This window comes from Furipterus horrens, unplaced genomic scaffold (assembly GCF_987537825.1).
Source record: "Furipterus horrens unplaced genomic scaffold, mFurHor1.1.pri manual_scaffold_12, whole genome shotgun sequence".
Lineage (NCBI taxonomy): Eukaryota > Metazoa > Chordata > Mammalia > Chiroptera > Furipteridae > Furipterus > Furipterus horrens.
In genome coordinates this window covers 76,952,080-76,970,696 of record NW_028327182.1, presented here as the reverse complement: position 1 = coordinate 76,970,696, position 18,617 = coordinate 76,952,080, and the positions used below count along the sequence as shown (strand labels likewise).

The following is an 18,617-nucleotide window of genomic DNA, read 5'->3' as shown; positions in this document are numbered from 1 at the left end:
ATGGGGAGGGATATGATTGTGGGAGAGGGGGTGGGCTGGGTAGGTGGAGCAATGGGGGAAAAATGGGACAACTGTAATTGAAAAACCAAAAAATAAAAGAAAAAAATATATTTTTACATTGTCAGTTCCTTTATTTAAGCACTGTCAATATTTCCTGCCACTTTCTTCTGGCCTGTAGAGCAGCTGCTGAAAAATTAGCTGATATCTTTATGGGGTTGCTGTTACTTGTGACTTGTTTTTTTCTTCCTGCCTTCAATATTCTCTTTATCCTTAACTTTTGACATTTTAATTACAATGTGTCTTGGTGTGGATCTTTCTGGGTTCATTTCTGGATTTCTTTGTGCTTACTGAACATGATGTTTGTGTCCTCCTTCAGGTTATAGAACCTTTCACTCATCATTTCTTAAAAAAAAAAAAAAAAAAATTCTTGTACTTTCCCTGTCTCTTCACCTTCTGGAATCCCTATAATGTGAATGGTAGAGTGCTTGCTGTTATCCTAGAGGTCCCTTATAGCATATTAATTTAATTTTTATTTTAATTTTGCTTTTCTGATTGGGTGATTTTCTCTATTCTGTCTTTCAGTTTGTTAATTTGTTCTTTTGTGTTAACTACTCTGATGTCGATTCCTTCTAAATAACTTTTTATTTTTCATGCTTGATTGGTTATTATATTATCTAACTCTTTGTTGATGTTTTTCTGAGATTTTTATGTACTACCCTGAAGTTTGTTGAGTATTCTTTTGACTATTTCTTTGAATATTTTATCTGGCAAACTACTTACCTCTGTTTTACTCTTGTTTTTTTTTTTTTTTTCTTGTTTCTTCAGTTGAGACATATTCTTCTGTCTCTCCATTCTGTGTGACTTTTATGTGTTTGCACCTTGGAGTTAGGTGAAATAACTCTCTCAATCTCAAAAATGTGGCCTCATGTCAAAGTAGCCTATGTAGCCAGTGTGCTGGCTGGTTTTGGCATATTGGTTGGAATTGGAGCAACTGCGTTTGGTGCCTGGTGTGCTGCCTGGCCAGAAGGAGTGGGATCTGGGTGGAGCAGCCTGGTGTACACATGTGTTCAGTACTTCCCTGTTGTTCTAGCTGTCCATGGAATTGGGTGGGGCAGCCTAATGTGTGCATGCTTCCTGGCCCTTCTAATCCAGGTGAAGTTGTACTGTATGCACACAGCACACCCTGCTGCCTTTATTGTCTGCTGCCCAAGCAGTGTCTGGGTGGGACTTCTCTCTGTGTGTGGGCGATAGTGTCCTACTAGTTCTGCACTTTCTCTGGTTAGGGCAGCCCTGTGTGCAAGCACTGCGATGCCTTGCAAACTCCTTACTTTTGCTGAGCATGAAAGCTCAGTGGATGTGTACAGCAGCATCCTGATATTCCCACTGGATCCATTTCTGGGTGGGGGTGGGGGTGCTGTGTGTGCATGTTATGGCTCCTGCCTATTTCTTTTGGACCTAGCTCTCTGGTGGGTCACTGGGTTTGTGCTATAGTTGCTCTGGAGGTTGCCCAGAGAACCTGGATAGAGCTCTTGCCCACTATCCAAGTGCAGAAGAAAGATAAACGATGGAAATCGCTCGTTTCTTCAGTCCTGGAGAGTTTACTCAGCTCCCAGAGTGCTCTTGCGGTTCCCAAGCCTTCTCTATGTGGTCTCTTTCTCTTGTTTGTTGTGTAGAAGCTTTTCTGTTTTCTCTCAGTTGTCTTTCAGGATGAATTTCTCTAAATATAAATGTACATTTGATGTGTTTTTAGGAGAGGGTGAGCTCAGTGATCTCCTATAACACCATCTTGGACCCACCCTATATCACATTTTCATTATGCAGTCATCATCTGTCAATGGACACCAAGAAGTAGGCTCTTGGACAACATCCAACTGGTGGCACTCACTATACTCTCACTTTCCCCTGTGGGAGAAATTATGGCTGAGGGCACCTCTTAGCATTGAGCTGTGCTGCTTATGGGAAATGGTGACATAGGTAAATTGAAGCTATTATTACCTTCTTCAGTGCATTTATTCTTGGATTTTTTCCCTCTCCATTGAGGCACTGTGACCTCTCTTCTGGACTCTTGTACTCTCACAAAGTTATTCTTATCTGTGGGTGGTTGTCACAATTATTGTTTCTGTGGGGAGATGGGGGCCAAAAACTCCTATTCTGCCATCTTACTTATGTCACTCCATGAGGTTAATGCTAGTACATTATTTCTACTTGCTTATAGTTTATAAGAGAAAAAAAGAATGGGGGGTGGGGTGGGACTAATTTAAAGTAACATAAAAAGGTCAAAGTAAATAAGTGGTAATTAAATTAGAAGTGGGAAGGCAGACTTAAGAACACTTAAATTTAGGTAAAGAAGGTTGAAAGCATTACAGGCTATGGAAACAAGGAGACTAAATAATTTTTAGTTATTTTCAGGAGTATGACTTACATATATACTCATAGTTGGAACTGTAGCTGAACCTTGGAAGGAGGGTGAGGATATAAGAAACACTGAAGAAGTAAAACATTAGGTCCTGACAAGTGACTTGATGTGAAGACTGGGTGGTGGGCAGTAGTAACTAAAAAATAACTATTATTAAGTCCAGCTCATCGAGGGTATGCATAGAATTTTTGGGGAAGTCTTATCTATTGGGAGAATTATCTTGGATGAAGAAAGAGTGTAAACAGTACTTAGACATTGGATTGTAAAGCCAAAGTTGGGTGTTAGGAGTAAATACTTGAAAACAAGTGCTGGAGGGGCTAGGTATAAACAATATCAGAGAGACAGAATAAGGCGTACACCATGCAATTGTGAAGTAAAGTGCAATCAACACCAAAGGGGCATTTCAAATTCAGAATTGAGTAACAAGCTTTTTTACATACATCCTGGAATGCTTGTTTTGTGGGGGCTCTACAGATGACATAATTTATGTTTTGAGTGTCTATACCTTTGTGTTTGAGAGTATGGCTCTGGATTCAGATTGTTCAAGTTTAAATCCTTTAGTAGCACTTATCATTTGTGCTATCTTGAGAATGTTACTTACCATGTAATGTTTGACTTTTTTCCAATGGGGTTAATAATAATATATATTTTACTGGCTTATTTGAGTATTAAATGGGGTAATTTATAAAAACAGTGCTTTTTAATACAATTTATATGGGCTCTTACTCAAAGGAGAAATAATATTAAGTTATAAAACAGGAAAGTCATTTCTGTAAGAAACTGGTGAGCTTTTCTACATGAGAATGAAGATTTTTCAATCCATACATTAAAACTATTTTTTATTGTCACTCAGCAAAATGCTTATGATCAAAATGTTTGGTCTAAGGCTTGGTAGCCTTAACCAATGTGATGAGAACAGTAAAGGAAACCAACAAAAACTTAGATTTATTGAATATCTTTTAGAAATCAAGAGTGTTTAATTTTATTTAATTAAGAACACCTTCTTAATTTGAAACAATTAAGAAAATATGGAAATTTTGTACATCAGTTTGCTTCAGACTTGGATTTTATGAACTACAGACAAATTATTAGCAGGAGTATTCACATATGAATTGTTCATGAAAATGAATTATAAATGTATACTTATTCTTTTAGCTATAGAGATTATCCAGATTATGTGGGAGCAACGTTTTCTGGAAAGATGTGTGTTACTAATTATTCTGCAGGGATTGCTTTGGTATGTAATTATTTAAAAATTATATATTTAACAATTATTCAACATTTTATACAGTTTACATTTGCATTTATTTTCAATTAAAAAATGATGTGTATAGAAGGAAGAGTATTCTGTAGAACAAGTGTCTTGTTACAATTACTTGGAAGTTAAAGTGAAATAAAAATATCATAAGTACACATACATTATTTAAAATATAAGCTAGTATATCATAAAAATTATCTGTAAAGAAATTTCTGCAACCCAAATAGATTTTTGGTTGTAGACATAAAATTGGAGAAACAAGTAACATCGCTTCAAAATCAAAGCAAATGATCAAAAATATAATAAAAAATTAAAGAACAAACAGCATTTAGAAGAAACTTTTATGTGTATTTTAAATATTTATAGTACTTAAATATTTTATATATAAATAAATTATTTGTACAATTAGATGCAGCATTGAAAGGTGAAGTAATTTGAACCAATGGATTCTTTTAAAAGACAAGTTTAAGCACTATATATTTTTAAATTAGAAAATAATTTTTATTCATGTTTATTTTTAATGTGCATATGGGAACATATAAGGAAGTTCATATGATCTAGCATCTTCACATTCAGGAAGCAATCATTTTATATATTTAGCCCTCTCTATTATATATATTATTATTTTAATATTTATAATAATATTTAAATCATTGAAATATAGTATTACGTATTATGTGTGTATATATACATGCTATATAATTATGCATATTATACATATACTACATTTTAATATTTATATTTTTATTATTTAAATAGTACCTATTTACCTTAGGCACTATCCATCATTATGTGCTATGAAAAACAAAAGACATAAAATAACTGTGTACTCATATACATTGTCTAAGTTTATAATTTATTCTATAGAACTTTTGTACTTTGTCTACAGGTTGATTTAATATTTAAACTAGTAGATAGACTTTTACAGTATTTTAAATAATATTAACTATTGAATAAAGAAATATATTACTGTGCTAGTAAAGCTTTGACTAAGGAGAAACTTTTAGGCATCAGGGTCTAACAGAGCTTCTTAATTTTTTTCTAACTTATATGGGCAAAGCCAATTGACAAAGGATATTAAACCTCTTCTTCCTCTTGAAATTCTTTGCCATTTTTCTGGAATAATTTGAGTTGTTTTTAAAATAGTGTGTATAAATGGAAAACATTTAGTTATTTTATTTTTATTTTTATTATTATTTTATTTTTTAAGTATATTTTATTGATTATATTGTTACAATAGTTCCAATTTTTTCCCCTTTGCTCCCCTCTGCCCAGCACCACCCCTCCAAGTCCATGCCCATGGGTCATACATACAAGCTCTCCCGCTTCACCCTTTCACATATTCTCTTCTTCTTCTTTAAAAATAATTAATTAATTAATTATCTTAACAATAAAAAATAACAATCGCTCCCTCTCAGACTTAAGACACTTATAATCTTATAAAGGACAATGGGCAAAGGTCTCGAGCTCCTCTAGCTGCTTCAAGCTGGACATGGTCGTCGTCCTACCTACCCTTGGGTCCAGAAATCCCTAATAAGAGTGGGGGTGTGGAGGGGACGGTGGCCTTCCCACATGGGAAAGGATCGTACAGACTCCAGGTCAGTTGGCTGTCCCCGGACAACGGTGTGCTTGATTTAACAGGCTGGCATCCTTGTTGTATTCTGGAGGCAACAGATTTGGCAACAGGGTTAAAAGACATCATTCAATCATAACCACTAGATGATAAAAGGCAGGTATTAATTTTTCAATGTCCCACATTAGGGAAAAAAAGGGCTTCTCTGAAGGAAGATGTGCCAGGCACATCTCACCTGTCCAAAACCCTTTTGCCCATTATTAGTTATTTTATTAATGGAGATACTTTTGCTTTCCCATTACATTTGATTGATAATTTGTCAAGGTATAAAGTCTAAGTTCTCATATCTTTCTGTCTTAACATTTTGAAGATTTATGTATTGTATTTTTGTCATCATATTGAAGAGAAAGGATGACAGGATAACTTTAGGGTGCTTGTAAGAGAATTTGATTGAGCTGCTTAAGGAAGAAGAGAAGTCAGTAAGGAAGTTTGGAGCAGTGAAGAGTTAGGAACTAACCATGGTTTGGATATGCTGGTGGGTACATGATTGTTGGAGTTGAGGTGCTAGAGGATCGATTAAGAAAGAAATTAGGTGATTCAGGATGTTGTATGCACTTTATAGAGATAACGGAGGGGTCATAGGCATTGATAAAGATCTGTTGACAAGACTTAAGATGAGAACCATTGGAATGAGTGGCAGAGGCAGTGTATAGGATAAAATAATTGGAGGAGATGGATTCAAGGAATTATTCTTTCACAGAGCTTTTATACTTACACTTTTACAAAACCTTTCTTTGTTTGAAAGCTCTTATGCTTTTACCACAGTTGAATATTTCTGTAAACAAGAATTTTAAAAATGTTTTTAACATAAAATAAATCAATCATGAACTACCATTTGAATTTTGGGTTTCCACTTATAATTTTGAGATTTATTAATCTAGCATGTGAAATCTGGTTAATTTTAAAAAGACTTTACTTTGATTCCACAGATAATTTTATTCTGAGTGCTATTAGGCTTAATGGACATATAATACAAAGGTGAATATGCAATGTAACTGAATAAATATAAATCAGTGAAGCCCTGTAAAGCTAATAGTAGGAGCATAATAAATGTTAGTTCTTGTTATCGTTATTATCATCCTTATCATTATTTCTGTCATTAGTTAAGGACCCCTACACCAAGTAGGGGTTTAATGGCATGGATAAGTGCCATGCACCTTTTTGTAATAGAAGGCAGAAAGTATAAAGATTATATTGTTGGTACAGATAAAAGTCTGTAGGTATCCATGGAAAGGAAAATTTCAGACTGGAGATAAGCATTTAAGACATATAATAAGAGGGAATCCCAGTACCCTCATATCCTCAATATTGTGTAAGACTTTATTTTTTAGTAGAAATTTTAGTTTCACAGCAAAATTGAGAGGAAAGAACAGACTTTTCCACACCCTCCCTCACAACTAACATTCCATACAGTAGTGGTACATTTGTCATAAACGATGAACACATTGACACATTACAATCACCCAAAGTCTATAGTTTACATTACATTCACTCTTGGTGTTGTACATTCTATGACTTTTTAAAAAGTATAAATTCTGCGAGTTTTGACACATGTATAGTGATACACATCTATAATTACAGTATTACTCAGAGTTGTTAAACTGTACTCAAAATGCTTTGTGTCTAATTTTTGCATTCATGTGTGATATTTCAATATGTAAGTATGCCTCACTGTACCCTTTATGCTTTTCATTAGCATTTGGTTGTTTCCATTTTTGCCATTACAACCAAAATTTAATAAATATCTCTACATATACCTCTTCCAATCTCCATTTGATCTTTTAATTTTTTTTGTAAATCCCTTCCCCCCAAACCAGAACTTCAGTTTTCAGATAAGCAATACTCCTGTTCATACAGAAGCCTTAATATCTTAGCTGTTTTTATAACTAGTTTTTTTAAAAATTTCATTTATTGTGATGTAAGCAGAAATAACATTTGGAACTTTCAGGAAGCTTCTTTAAAGGGATGTTACCCATTCTAGTGCTTAAATGCCATGTGAAGATAAGTTCATTACCTATGCAAGATGGAATAGGAAGCCGGAAGGAGCCCAGATCCCTAAAACCCAGGAAGCTGCTTTTATGTGTGTGAAAAATTTATTTCTATTCTAAGTCATTAATATTTTGAATTTTCTGTGTCTACATTGAATCCTAGCAATTCAGGAGTATTTCTTATCCGTCGTCGTCGTCGGCAGCCGTCCGTCTCGAGAGACGATGGCGTAGCTTCTTGAGAGTCTATCTGCACCGCCGAGAATGGCTGTGCAGTCCGACTAGGGAGTGACAATCCCTGCCGCACTTGTTACAGGTGAAGGCAGATGGCTGTTGTTGCTGCTGCTGACGCTGCTTCCGCCTCGATCTTTTCTGGGCCGCCTCCTCGTTGCGCGCAGCCTCCGCGCGTGACGTACCTTGCCTGACCGCGAGCCTCCAGGCTAGGCGGTCGTCTGCTTGAACTTCCCATGTGTTGAGATTGATGGAGCATTGTGTCATGTCCTTTTTGCAGATGTCTTTGAACCGCAGTTTTGGGCGCCCTGTCATCCTCTTGCCTTCTGCTAGCTCGCCGTAGAGGAGGTCTTTGGGGATACGGCCTGCATCCATTCTTTTGACATGGCCGAGCCACCTGAGGCGTCTCTCGCTAAGAACTGCATGCAAACTGCTCATATTGGCTCGCTTCAGCACCTCGGTGTTGGGGACCTTATCCTGCCAGGCAACATGCAGGACGCGTCGCAGGCACCTCATGTGGAAGCTGTTGAGTTTCCTTTCATGCCTTGCGTAGGTGGTCCACGTCTCGCTGCCATAGAGGAGAGTGCTGAGTACGCAGGCTTGGTAGATGCGCAGTCTGGTTTTCTCAGTGAGGCTGGAATTGTTCCACGCTCGCCGGTTCAGTTTGGCCATAACTGTGGCTGCCCTGGCGATTCTCCGGTTGACCTCCAAGTCGACTGACAGAGAGCTCGAGATGGTGGACCCGAGGTAAGTGAAGTCGTTGACAACCTCCAGGGTGTATCCGTCGATGGTGATGCATGGGGGAGTCCCCGTGCCTTGAGCCATAACATTCGTCTTCGTCAGGCTGATGGCTAATCCGAACTCCTTGCATGCGTGGGAAAGGCAAGTGACTAGCTGCTGGAGTCCCTCTTCGGAGTGTGATGTCAAAGCTGCGTCGTCGGCGAAGAGCATCTCACGGATGAGCACCTCTTTGACTTTGGTCTTGGCTCGTAGACGGGCCAGGTTGTAGAGCTTGCCATCGGATCTGGTGTGAATGAAGACACCCTCGCTGCAGTCCTTAAAGGCATATTGGAGGAGCATGGAGAAGAAGATTCCGAACAGCGTAGGCGCGAGGACGCAGCCCTGCTTTACTCCGCTGCTGACTGGGAAGGCCTCAGAGGTTGCGCCGCTGTAGGACACCGTGCTGTGCATGTTGTCGTGAAAGGACATGACCACAGCAAGCAGATGTGGCAGACAGCCAATCTTCCGTAGCAAGCTGAAGAGTCCGCTTCGACTGACCAGATCAAACGCCTTCGTGAGGTCAATAAAGGCGAGGTAGAGTGGTTTATGCTGCTCGTGACACTTCTCCTGCAGCTGGCGTAGGGAGAAGATCATGTCCACTGTCGATCAGCCAGCTCTGAAGCCACACTGGGACTCTGGGTAGACGCGGGAAGCAAGGGTCTGCAGGCGGGCAAGAGCGACCCGGGCGAATACTTTGCCGACGACACTGAGGAGAGAGATGCCCCGGTAGTTGTTGCAGTCGCTGCGGTCTCCTTTGTTCTTGTACATGGTGATAATGTTGGCGTCTCTCATATCCTGGGGGATGTAACCCTCCTTCCAGCAGAGACAGAGTAGATGGTGGAGCGGCTGTAGCAGGACTGGTTTCCCGCTCTTTAGGATTTCTGGAGGGATTCCGTCGCTTCCTGGTGCTTTCCCGCAAGCAAGGCGGTCGATGGCTTTGCCGAGCTCTGCCGCAGTAGGTGGGGTGTCTAGCTCCTCCATGACTGGTAGGTCTGGGATGGCTTTAAGAGCAGTGTCTGTTACGGTGTTCTTCGTTGCGTACAGCTCGAGGTAGTGCTCGGTCCACCGCCGCATTTGCTGTTCCTGGTCAGTGATGACCTCACCTGTCTTGGACTTAAGGGGGGCGATCTTGGAGGGGATTGGGCCTGTTGCCTTCTTGATACCCTCATACATTCCTCGTGCGTTGCCTATATCGGCGGCTTCCTGAATGCTTCTGCACAGGTTTAGCCAATAGGTGTTGGCACAGTGGCGGGCGGTCTTCTGGACTTTGTTCCTGGCAGCCCGTAGAGCTTGAAGTGTACTGGGAGTGGGCGTGACCTTGTAAGCCAGTAGGGCCTTCCTCTTAGCCTCGATCACGGGTTCCATTTCTTCCCAGTGAGCCTCGTACCAGTCAGCGTTCTTCCGCTCTTTCTTCCCGTAAGCAATAATGGCGGAGTTGTATATGGCGTCGCGGAGACGTGGCCAATTGGATTCGATAATGTCATCTGCCGCCACTCCCTCGCCGAGTGCATCTTCCATCTTGTTGATGAATTGCTGGGTCTTAACTGGGTTGCTGGCACAACTGGTGTTGATGCGTGGGCGACCCTTCATCTTGGAGTGGTGCAATCTCTTCGGCATTATGCGCACCTTGCTTACCACGAGGGCATGGTCCGTGTCGCAGTCTGCACTGTGGTAGCTGCAGGTGAGAAGGGTGCTGCCAATATCCGTTCTTCTGGTGATGACGAGGTCAAGCTGGTGCCAATGACGGGAGCGGGGGTGCCTCCATGACACCTGGTGGATCTCTTTGCACTTGAAGAATGTGTTTGTCACGCACAGGCCGTGGTGACACAAAAGCTCAAGCAGTCGCTGACCATTCTCATTGATCTTTCCTCTCCCAAAGTTTCCAAGGCAGGTGGGCCAGGCCATGTGGTCGGCTCCTACTCTTGCGTTGAAGTCTCCAAGGAGATAGAGAGCGTTACTTCTGGGAATCTTGGATAACGCTTCTTCCAGTGCATGGTAGAACTGTTCTTTCTCTTCGGTGGTGGCGCAGAGGGTTGGGGCATACGCGCTAAGAATGCTGACTGGGCCGAAAGTTGTTGACAATCGGAGGGTAAGTAATCTCTCTGTGCCTCCTGTGGGTGGCTCTATGGAGTTAACAAGCGTGTTCTTCACAGCGAACCCAACACCGTGCTGTCTTGGTTGGTCCGGAGACTTCCCTTGCCAGTAGAAGGTGTAGTTGGTTTCTCTGATAGTTCCGTTGTCGGCCAACCGGGTCTCCTGTAGAGCCGCAATGTCGATGTTTAGTCGTGCCAGTTCCCTATCGATGACAGCGGTTTTCCTGGCACCCTTGATCCACGGAAGGTCTGCAGTAAGTCCGGGGCACATGGTCCTGATGTTCCAGCTAGCGAGGCGAAGAGCCGGAGGCTTCTTTCTTATTGTTTGCTTGGAATTAACTGGTGCGGGTGTTTTGTGGCCCACTTTTCGAGAGGCGCCTCTCTGATCCCCACGCACCCAGTGGGGCAGGCGAGCCATGGCGAGACGGTAGCTGTCCAGTGAGGTGCGATGACCTCTCCCACCGTCAGAGGAGACCCCTGGCGCTCGTTTCCTTCGCCAATCGGATGAGCTTATAACCGGTATCTGTCTCCTCCCGTGTTGAGTCGACATCTTGCGATGACGCTGGAGTGTCCTCTCAAGTGAAACTGAAGCTACAGAGCCTGGGCAGGGTGATATGGAGGGTCTGCTGTTGCCCATGCAGCAGACCCCCCCTCTCTTCGCAGCTGAAGGGTCCAAGGGAAAGACAAAGTCAATACAGCTTGGCTTGGCCAAGTATTTCTTATGAACAAGATAGAACTGGATCAGTTTTCTCTATCCAATATAAAAAATATATATTTTAATAATTTCAGTTTAAATCATGAACATTTTGCACTTACTGATATATTTAGAATTGATCCTATCACCTTAGTTTACAGTTTTCTGTTTCTTTGCCTCCACTGCTTTGCCAAGAGTCCAATATCACTAAAGGAGATTATAAATAATGTACTTCAGGAAAAAGGAAAGTGATCCCAAATGGGAGATCTGAATGTCAGAGGGAATGGAGAGTAATGTTTGAACATGGCCTGCATGAATCAATAATAGTGTGTCTGATGAGATTAAAATAGATACAAGATTAAACTAAAACAAATGACAATAATGTCTCATAGGTGTCGTGGACCTCTGACCAGCAGAGCCCACGGCATTGTGGATGAGGGAATAAATGCACAGCGACTGCTAGAATCCTGTGGAGAAGAGGGGACAGAACTGGCCACTTTCTAGAGGAGAAAGCGCCCTCTGCCCCTGCCTTAACAGGCTTTTATTGATTTCTTAGGTGGATTACATCCAAGAAAATTGTGAATTATTGTGCTAACTATTGTCTTATATGATTATTATTTTACGTAGTAGAGAAAAGAATGTTACACATGCATGGATGATAAGGATAACTTGTCCAGCCACATCCTGTTCTTAGAAATTGGCCCGGAATAGTCCCTAAGAAACTGCTTCAAGGTTACACGCTGAACATCTGTTGTTCTCAGCCCGGGATGAGGGGGTCCTTCAGCAGAAAGCAAGCTTTTAACTCTTAGAGAAATACAGGCCTGGTTCCCCCATGGGAAAACCGGTGCGTGGAGTGGGTCCTGCGTGCTGCCGTGCTCCCAGTGGTTTTCCCCTCTGGGGTGGAGCTCCATTTGCCACCGCCAAGCACCACGGCTTCCCATACATGTGTGGTTTTCTGATAACATAGTCTACATCTGTGACTGGGAAGCATGTGCCAATTCACAGACCACATTTCTCAGACCTCCTTATATCTAGGTGGGGCCAGTGAAATGAATAGGAGAAATGTGTGTCACTTCTTGGTTGGAGCAGTGAAAACCTGTGTGAGCCTTTCCCCTGGTGAGCTTAATGGAAAAGACATAAATAAGGGCAGGAGCACAATATATAATTACTTCAGCATGAACATATGTAGGGCTACCCACAACCGGGAACATCTACACTGGGCTTTATGTGAGTATATTACAGCACTAAGAATTTAGATTCTTGTTTGTAGCCACATCCAACATAAAATCATTAAAAAAAAAAAATGAGAAAACCCACTGAATGGGAGAAAGTATTTGCTTATACATTGAATAAGGAGTTAATATCCAAAATTTGTAAAGAACTTTTAATACTCAACATAAAAAACCAAACAATCCAATTAAAAAGTACCTGAGTAGACATTTCTTTAAAGATGCTCAACATCACTAGCCATCAGAGAGATGCAAATTAAAACCAGAATTAGATACCACCTCACACCTGTTAGAGTGGCTATTATCAATAAATCAACAAACAAGTGCTGGCAAGGATGTGGAGAAAGGGGAACCCTTGTACACTGTTGGTGGGAACGCAGATTGGTTCAACCACTGTGGAAAGCAGTATGGAGTTATCTCAAAAAATTAAAAATGGAACTGCCTCCTGACTCTGCGATTCCACTTCTGGGAATTTATTTGAAGAGCCTTGAAACACTAATTAGAAAGAATATATGCACCCTTATGTTCATTGCACTGTTATTTACAATAGCCAAGATTTGGAAGCAGCCTGTGTTGATCAGTAGATGAGTGGATAAAACAGCTATGAGGCATTTACACAGTGGAATACTTCCTGGCTATAAAATAGAGGAAAAATTTTACCTTTTGTGTCATCATGGATGGACTTGGAGAGCGTTATGCTGAGTGAAATAAGCCAGTCAGAGAAAGACAAATACCATATGATTTCAGTCATTATTTGGAGTCTAATAAACAAACCTAACTAACAAGGAAAATAGAGACAGACTCATAGATAAGAGAGCAGACTGACAGGAGGGGCAGGTGGATGGAGGGATTGAGCCAAAAAAAAAAGAAAAGAAGAAGAAAAGAAAGAGAAAACTCATGGACACGGACAACAGTGTGGTGACTGCAGTGGGGAGGAAGGTGTGTGGAGGTAGAAGAGGGTATGGGGGAGATAAATGGTGATAAAAAATATAAAGGAATAAAAAATATATGGGTAGGAGGGGTGTAAATGAAGTTAACAAAAAAATGAAATGTATTTCTATATACTGGCAAGAAAAAAATTGAAACTTTAAAAATAGCACAAAAATCAAGAAATTTAAGAGTAAATATTATCAAAAGATGTTCAAGACCTCTCCAGAGGAAATAAACCATTATTAGAGACAGTGCCTAAGATCCTGGATTGGCAGACAATATTATGAAGATACTGATCCCCCTCGTTGGTCTACAAGGTAAACGCAGTCCCCAATAAAAATCCTAGGAGATCTTTCTGTGTGTGTGTAAAATTGACAGGCTAAATGTACAATTTTTATGGTAATGTAAAGAGTTAAGAATAACTAAGGTAATCTTGATGAATAATGTAGCAGAAGGCCATACTGTAATTGATACTAAGACTTATTTATCATAAAGTGTCAATGATTAAGATAAGGTGACAAGTAGACCAATGGAATAGAACAGAGAGTTTCAAAATAGCAAAATGATAGACATGTTCTTAGTTTTTAACAAAGGTGATTGTAGTGTGCTTGCTAGTGGATGATCTCTTTTATTGAGCTAAAATTGGTTTATAACATTATATAAGTTTTAAATGTACAACATAGTTTGATATCAGTATACACTGCAAAGTGATCAGCACAAAAAATCTGATTATAGAGGCTGGTTTTCTTTTGATAAATGTAACTTCATTGCTATTCATGAGATAAAACCTAGGTAGATTGTAGTTTTATATGTAAAAGTAAACAATAAAGCCTTGGAATGTAAAAAAGGAACATAGCTTCATGACTATGGGCATAGGAAAAGATAAGGTGGATACAAAAAACACTAATTATAAAGGAAACTTTGGATGAATTGGACCACATCAAATAAAAGAAATTTTGTTCATGAAAAGACATTAAGAGAATGAAAAGACAAGCCACAGAGTAGGGAAACTATTTGCAATGCATGACTAACAATGACTCATATACAGAATATGTAAAATGCTTCCACAAATCAATAAAAAGTCTAATGCAATAGAAAATGGATGAGATAATTGAATAAATACTTCACAAAAATGGATAGCTAAATTGTCAAAACGATATGAAATGCATATTATCTTATACCCACCAGAAATGGTAACATAAAAAAGTGTTCCATTTTCCTTGGCAAGGAAGTTATTGGTACACTTCTTAAATTTATTGGAAGTCTAATCCAAGAATGTGATTTCTCTCGCTACCAGTTACTGTATCATTGAGAATAGGGGCAGGAAGCAGATAGCACACTTAAACTCAGTATTTTGTTACGTGGGCACTTTGTGAGCTGGGAGGCAGAATATCAGATGGACTATTCTAAGTGCATATGAGAGCTGTTGTAAGAAATTAGGTAAACTGAAGATCATGGTTCATATAGCCAAAATACTGATGTAAAATCTAATGTGAAAGCAACCCTTTTATATATATATGGCATCCACTCACTATGTTAGTTATTCAAACATTAAATCATGGCAAAGTGTGGCATGTACTCAATATGCTTATGTTGCAATAAAATTTCATAGGAAGAGTTTTAGCTTCTCACCTGTCCAAGAAGCTGTATTTACCTATTCTTAAGTATTTGATAGAATGATAAAAATGTTGAGAATTATAAAAATATTATTTTTAACACAATTAAATTAATTATCTTCATCTGAATATTTTTTGCTGTTAATGTAGTATTCCAATGAGGTAACTTTGGAGGCATTTTCAGTAGTTGTCACCCAGATGCTGGGTCTCAGTCTGGGAATATCATACGATGACCCAAAGCGATGTCAATGTTCAGGAGTCACCTGTGTAATGAATACAGCAGCTATGTAAGTTTTTAAATAATAGGATTTATTTATTATGTTTATTTTGTTTTAAATATTTGAAAGCCAAATATAGTATTTACTTATAGCACAAATTGGCTAAAAATGAATAGTACTATAAAATATAAACATGAAAATTTCAGTGTAAAAACAGTTAAGGATAACAAACCTAACCTGCAAGATAATTAGCAAAGGAAATATCCATAGGCTGAGTGTTTTATGAAAGCACTTAATTAGGATCTTTAAAAATATGCCAGCTGACAAACAAGAGAATTTTACTATTAGACAAGAATTTTGATTTTGCATTTAGAGTAGTTTAATGTTGTGGAAAAACTTAGAATAAGTCCTAGTTGGAGATTCATATGAAATATATGATATTTGTGCAATTTTGGACAAATTACTTAGCCTTGTTTACGCTTATTTTCCTCACATTTAAAACTGATTATGCTTATTCTCTTATTGCACAGAGTGATGCAAGAATAAAACAAGAAAATAAAATGTGAAAATGTTTTCTAAATTGTAAAATTCTGGAAGTATGGATGGATTATTTACAGTGATTTCTCATTTTACCAATGTTCCCAAATAGTTTATCAGTCAAGAACTAGAGTGGGAGTCATTAGTATTCTATACTTAAGAAAAAAATTTATGAAAGGGCCTATGCTAAGTAGGACCTACTCAAAACTGAAGATCAATCAAAAGTCAAATGTGAAAATAAGGCATTAAGTTTTGAAACCATGCTCTTTTCATAGTTCCTTCTAAGCACCAGCTAAAGTTTAATCCTTGCATTCTAAAAATAGCTCAAACTCAAACATATATATTTATATATATGCACATTTTAAATCACAAATAAGTTCTAAATGGATTACATATTAAAAATTTTTATACATATTCTATAATTGAAATCATATGAAATTTTTTCTTTGATTATCTTATTTCATTAGCATAACACCCTCTAGGTCTATCCATGCTGTTGCAAATGGTAAGATTTTATTCTTTATTATAAACAAGTGACACTCCATTGTATATATGTATCTCTACTTTTTATTCAATTTTCTATTGACGAGTACTTGGGTTGCTTTCATATCTTGGCTATTGTAAATAATGCTGCAATGAAAGTAGAGATGCATACATCCTTTCAAATTAGTGTTTTGGGCTTGTTTGGAAATATTGCCAGAAGAAGAATGACTGGGCCATAAGGCAGTTCCATTTTTAATTCTTTTGAGGACCACCCATACTGTTTTCCATGTGTCTGCACCAGTCTGCATTCCCACCAACAGTGCATGAGGGTTCCCTTTTCACCACATCCTCACTGGCACTTCTTTGTGGATTGCCATTCTGACAGGTGTGAAGTGATATCTCATTGTGTGCATTTCTCTGTTCTGAGTATTAGTGATGTTAGTATCTTTTCATATGTCTATCTATGTCCTGTTTGAAGAAGTGTATATTCAGTTTCTCTAATTATAATGGAATTATTATTATTTTTGGTGTTGAGTAGTATGATATTAACTTCTTATTAGATGTATAATTGGTGAATATGTTGTCCCATTCAGTAGGTTGTCTTTTCATTATGTTGATGGTTTCCTTTGATGTCCAAAAACTTTTTAGTCTGCTATAGTCTCATTTGTTTTTCTTTTGTTTTCCTTGCTCAAGGTGAGTATCAGAAAAAAATATTGCTAAGAGAAATGGCATGGATTTTACTGCTTATGTTTTTCTCTAGAAGTTTCATGGTTTTGAGTCTTACATTTAAGTATTTAATCCATTTTGAGTTTATTCTTGTATATAGTGCAAGAAGGTGACCTAATTATTCTCATTTGTTTTGCACATATCTGTCCAATTTTCACACCACCATTTACTGAAGAGCTGTCTGTATCCCTTTGTCAAAATATTAATTGACCTTATAGGCATCAGTTTATTTCTGGGCTCTCTATTCTGTTCCATTGATCTCTATGTTTGTTTTTATGTCACTTTCATGCTGTTTTGATTACTGTGGCCTTATAGTATAGTTATCAGATAGCATGATATATCCAATTTTGTTTTTCTTTCTCAAGATTGCTAAGTCTATGTCATGTCTTTTTAAATTTCATATAAATTTTTGGATTATTTGTTTTAGTTCTGAAAAATATGCCATTGGTATTTTTTTATAGAAATTGCACTGAATTTATAGGTTGCTTTGGGTAATATGGACATTTCAATGTTAATTTATTCTGTCCATGAACATGGTTATATGCTTCCATTTATTTGTATTTTCTTCAATATTTCATAATTTTCTGAGTATAAGTCTTTTATTTCCTTGCTTAAATTTATTTCTAAGTATTTTATTTTTAATGCAATTATAAATGGGATTGGGTTTTAGCTTCCCTTTCTGATAGTTCACTATTGGTGTATAAAAATGCAACCAAATCCTGAATATTTATTTTGTATTCTGCTACTTTACTGAATTCATCTATCTTTTCTAGTAGTATAATATTTTGGTGGCATATTTAGGGTTCTCTAAATATAGTATCATGTCATTTGTAAATAATGATAGTTTTACTTCTTTCTTTCCAATTTGGATTCCTTTTCTTTTTTTCTTGTCTGGTTATTGTTGCTAGAACTTCCAGTATTATGTTGAATAAGAGTGGTGGAAATGCACATCATTGTCTTATTCCTGATCTTGGGGAAACAATTCAGTTCTTTCCTGTTGAGTATGATGCAGGCTATGGGTTTGTTATATTGAGATAGATGGCCTTTATTATGTTGAGGCATGTTCCTTCTATTTCCACTTTGATCATAAATGGGTGCTGGATTTTGTCAAATGCTTTGCCTCATCTATTTATATTATCATATGATTTGATCCTTTATTTTGTTTATGTGGTATGTCACATTAATTGATTTGTGGATATTGTGTCAACCTTGCATCCCAAGAATAAATCCCACTTGATCATGGTGTGCAATCTTTTAAATGCATTGCTGAACTCGGTTTGCTAATATTTTGTTGAGGATTTTTGCATTTATGTTCATCAGCAATATTAGTCTATAACTTTCTGTTTTCTGTAGTTTCTTTATCTGATTTTAGAATTAGGGTAATCCTGGCCTCATAAAATAAGCGTGGGAGTTTTCCATCTTGAGTTTTTAGAATAGTTCAAGGTTAGGTGTTAGTTCTTTGTCTGTTTGGTAAAATCCACCTGTGAAGACATCCAGTTTAGGAACTTTGTTGGGATTTTTTTTTTTATTACTGCTTCAACTTTATTAGTTTTTATCACTTTATTCAGATTTTCTTTTTTTTCTTGAATGAATCTTGTAAGATTATATGTTTCTAGGAATTTTTTTCATTTCTTCCAGGTTGTCCAATTTGTTGGCATATAGTTTTTCATAACATTTTCTTATAATCCTTTGCATTTATGTGATGTCAGTTATTCTATTTCATTTCTGATTTTTTAAAAATTTGAATTCTCTTTATTCTTGATGAGTCTAGTTAAAGGTTTATCAATC

The 18,617-nt window shown here is 38.0% G+C and overlaps 1 protein-coding gene across 1 annotated transcript in view; it reads left to right on the top strand.

Annotated features, from left to right (window-relative positions):
* The window catches only part of ADAM32 (ADAM metallopeptidase domain 32), a 113,836-nt gene that overhangs the window by 40,092 nt on the left and 55,127 nt on the right, over positions 1 to 18,617 (top strand). The window contains exons 10-11 of the mRNA XM_090258220.1: positions 3,572 to 3,653; positions 15,016 to 15,152. Of these exons, the coding sequence (XP_090114346.1) occupies positions 3,572 to 3,653; positions 15,016 to 15,152 (219 nt within the window). The remainder of the gene's footprint in view (positions 1 to 3,571; positions 3,654 to 15,015; positions 15,153 to 18,617) is intronic.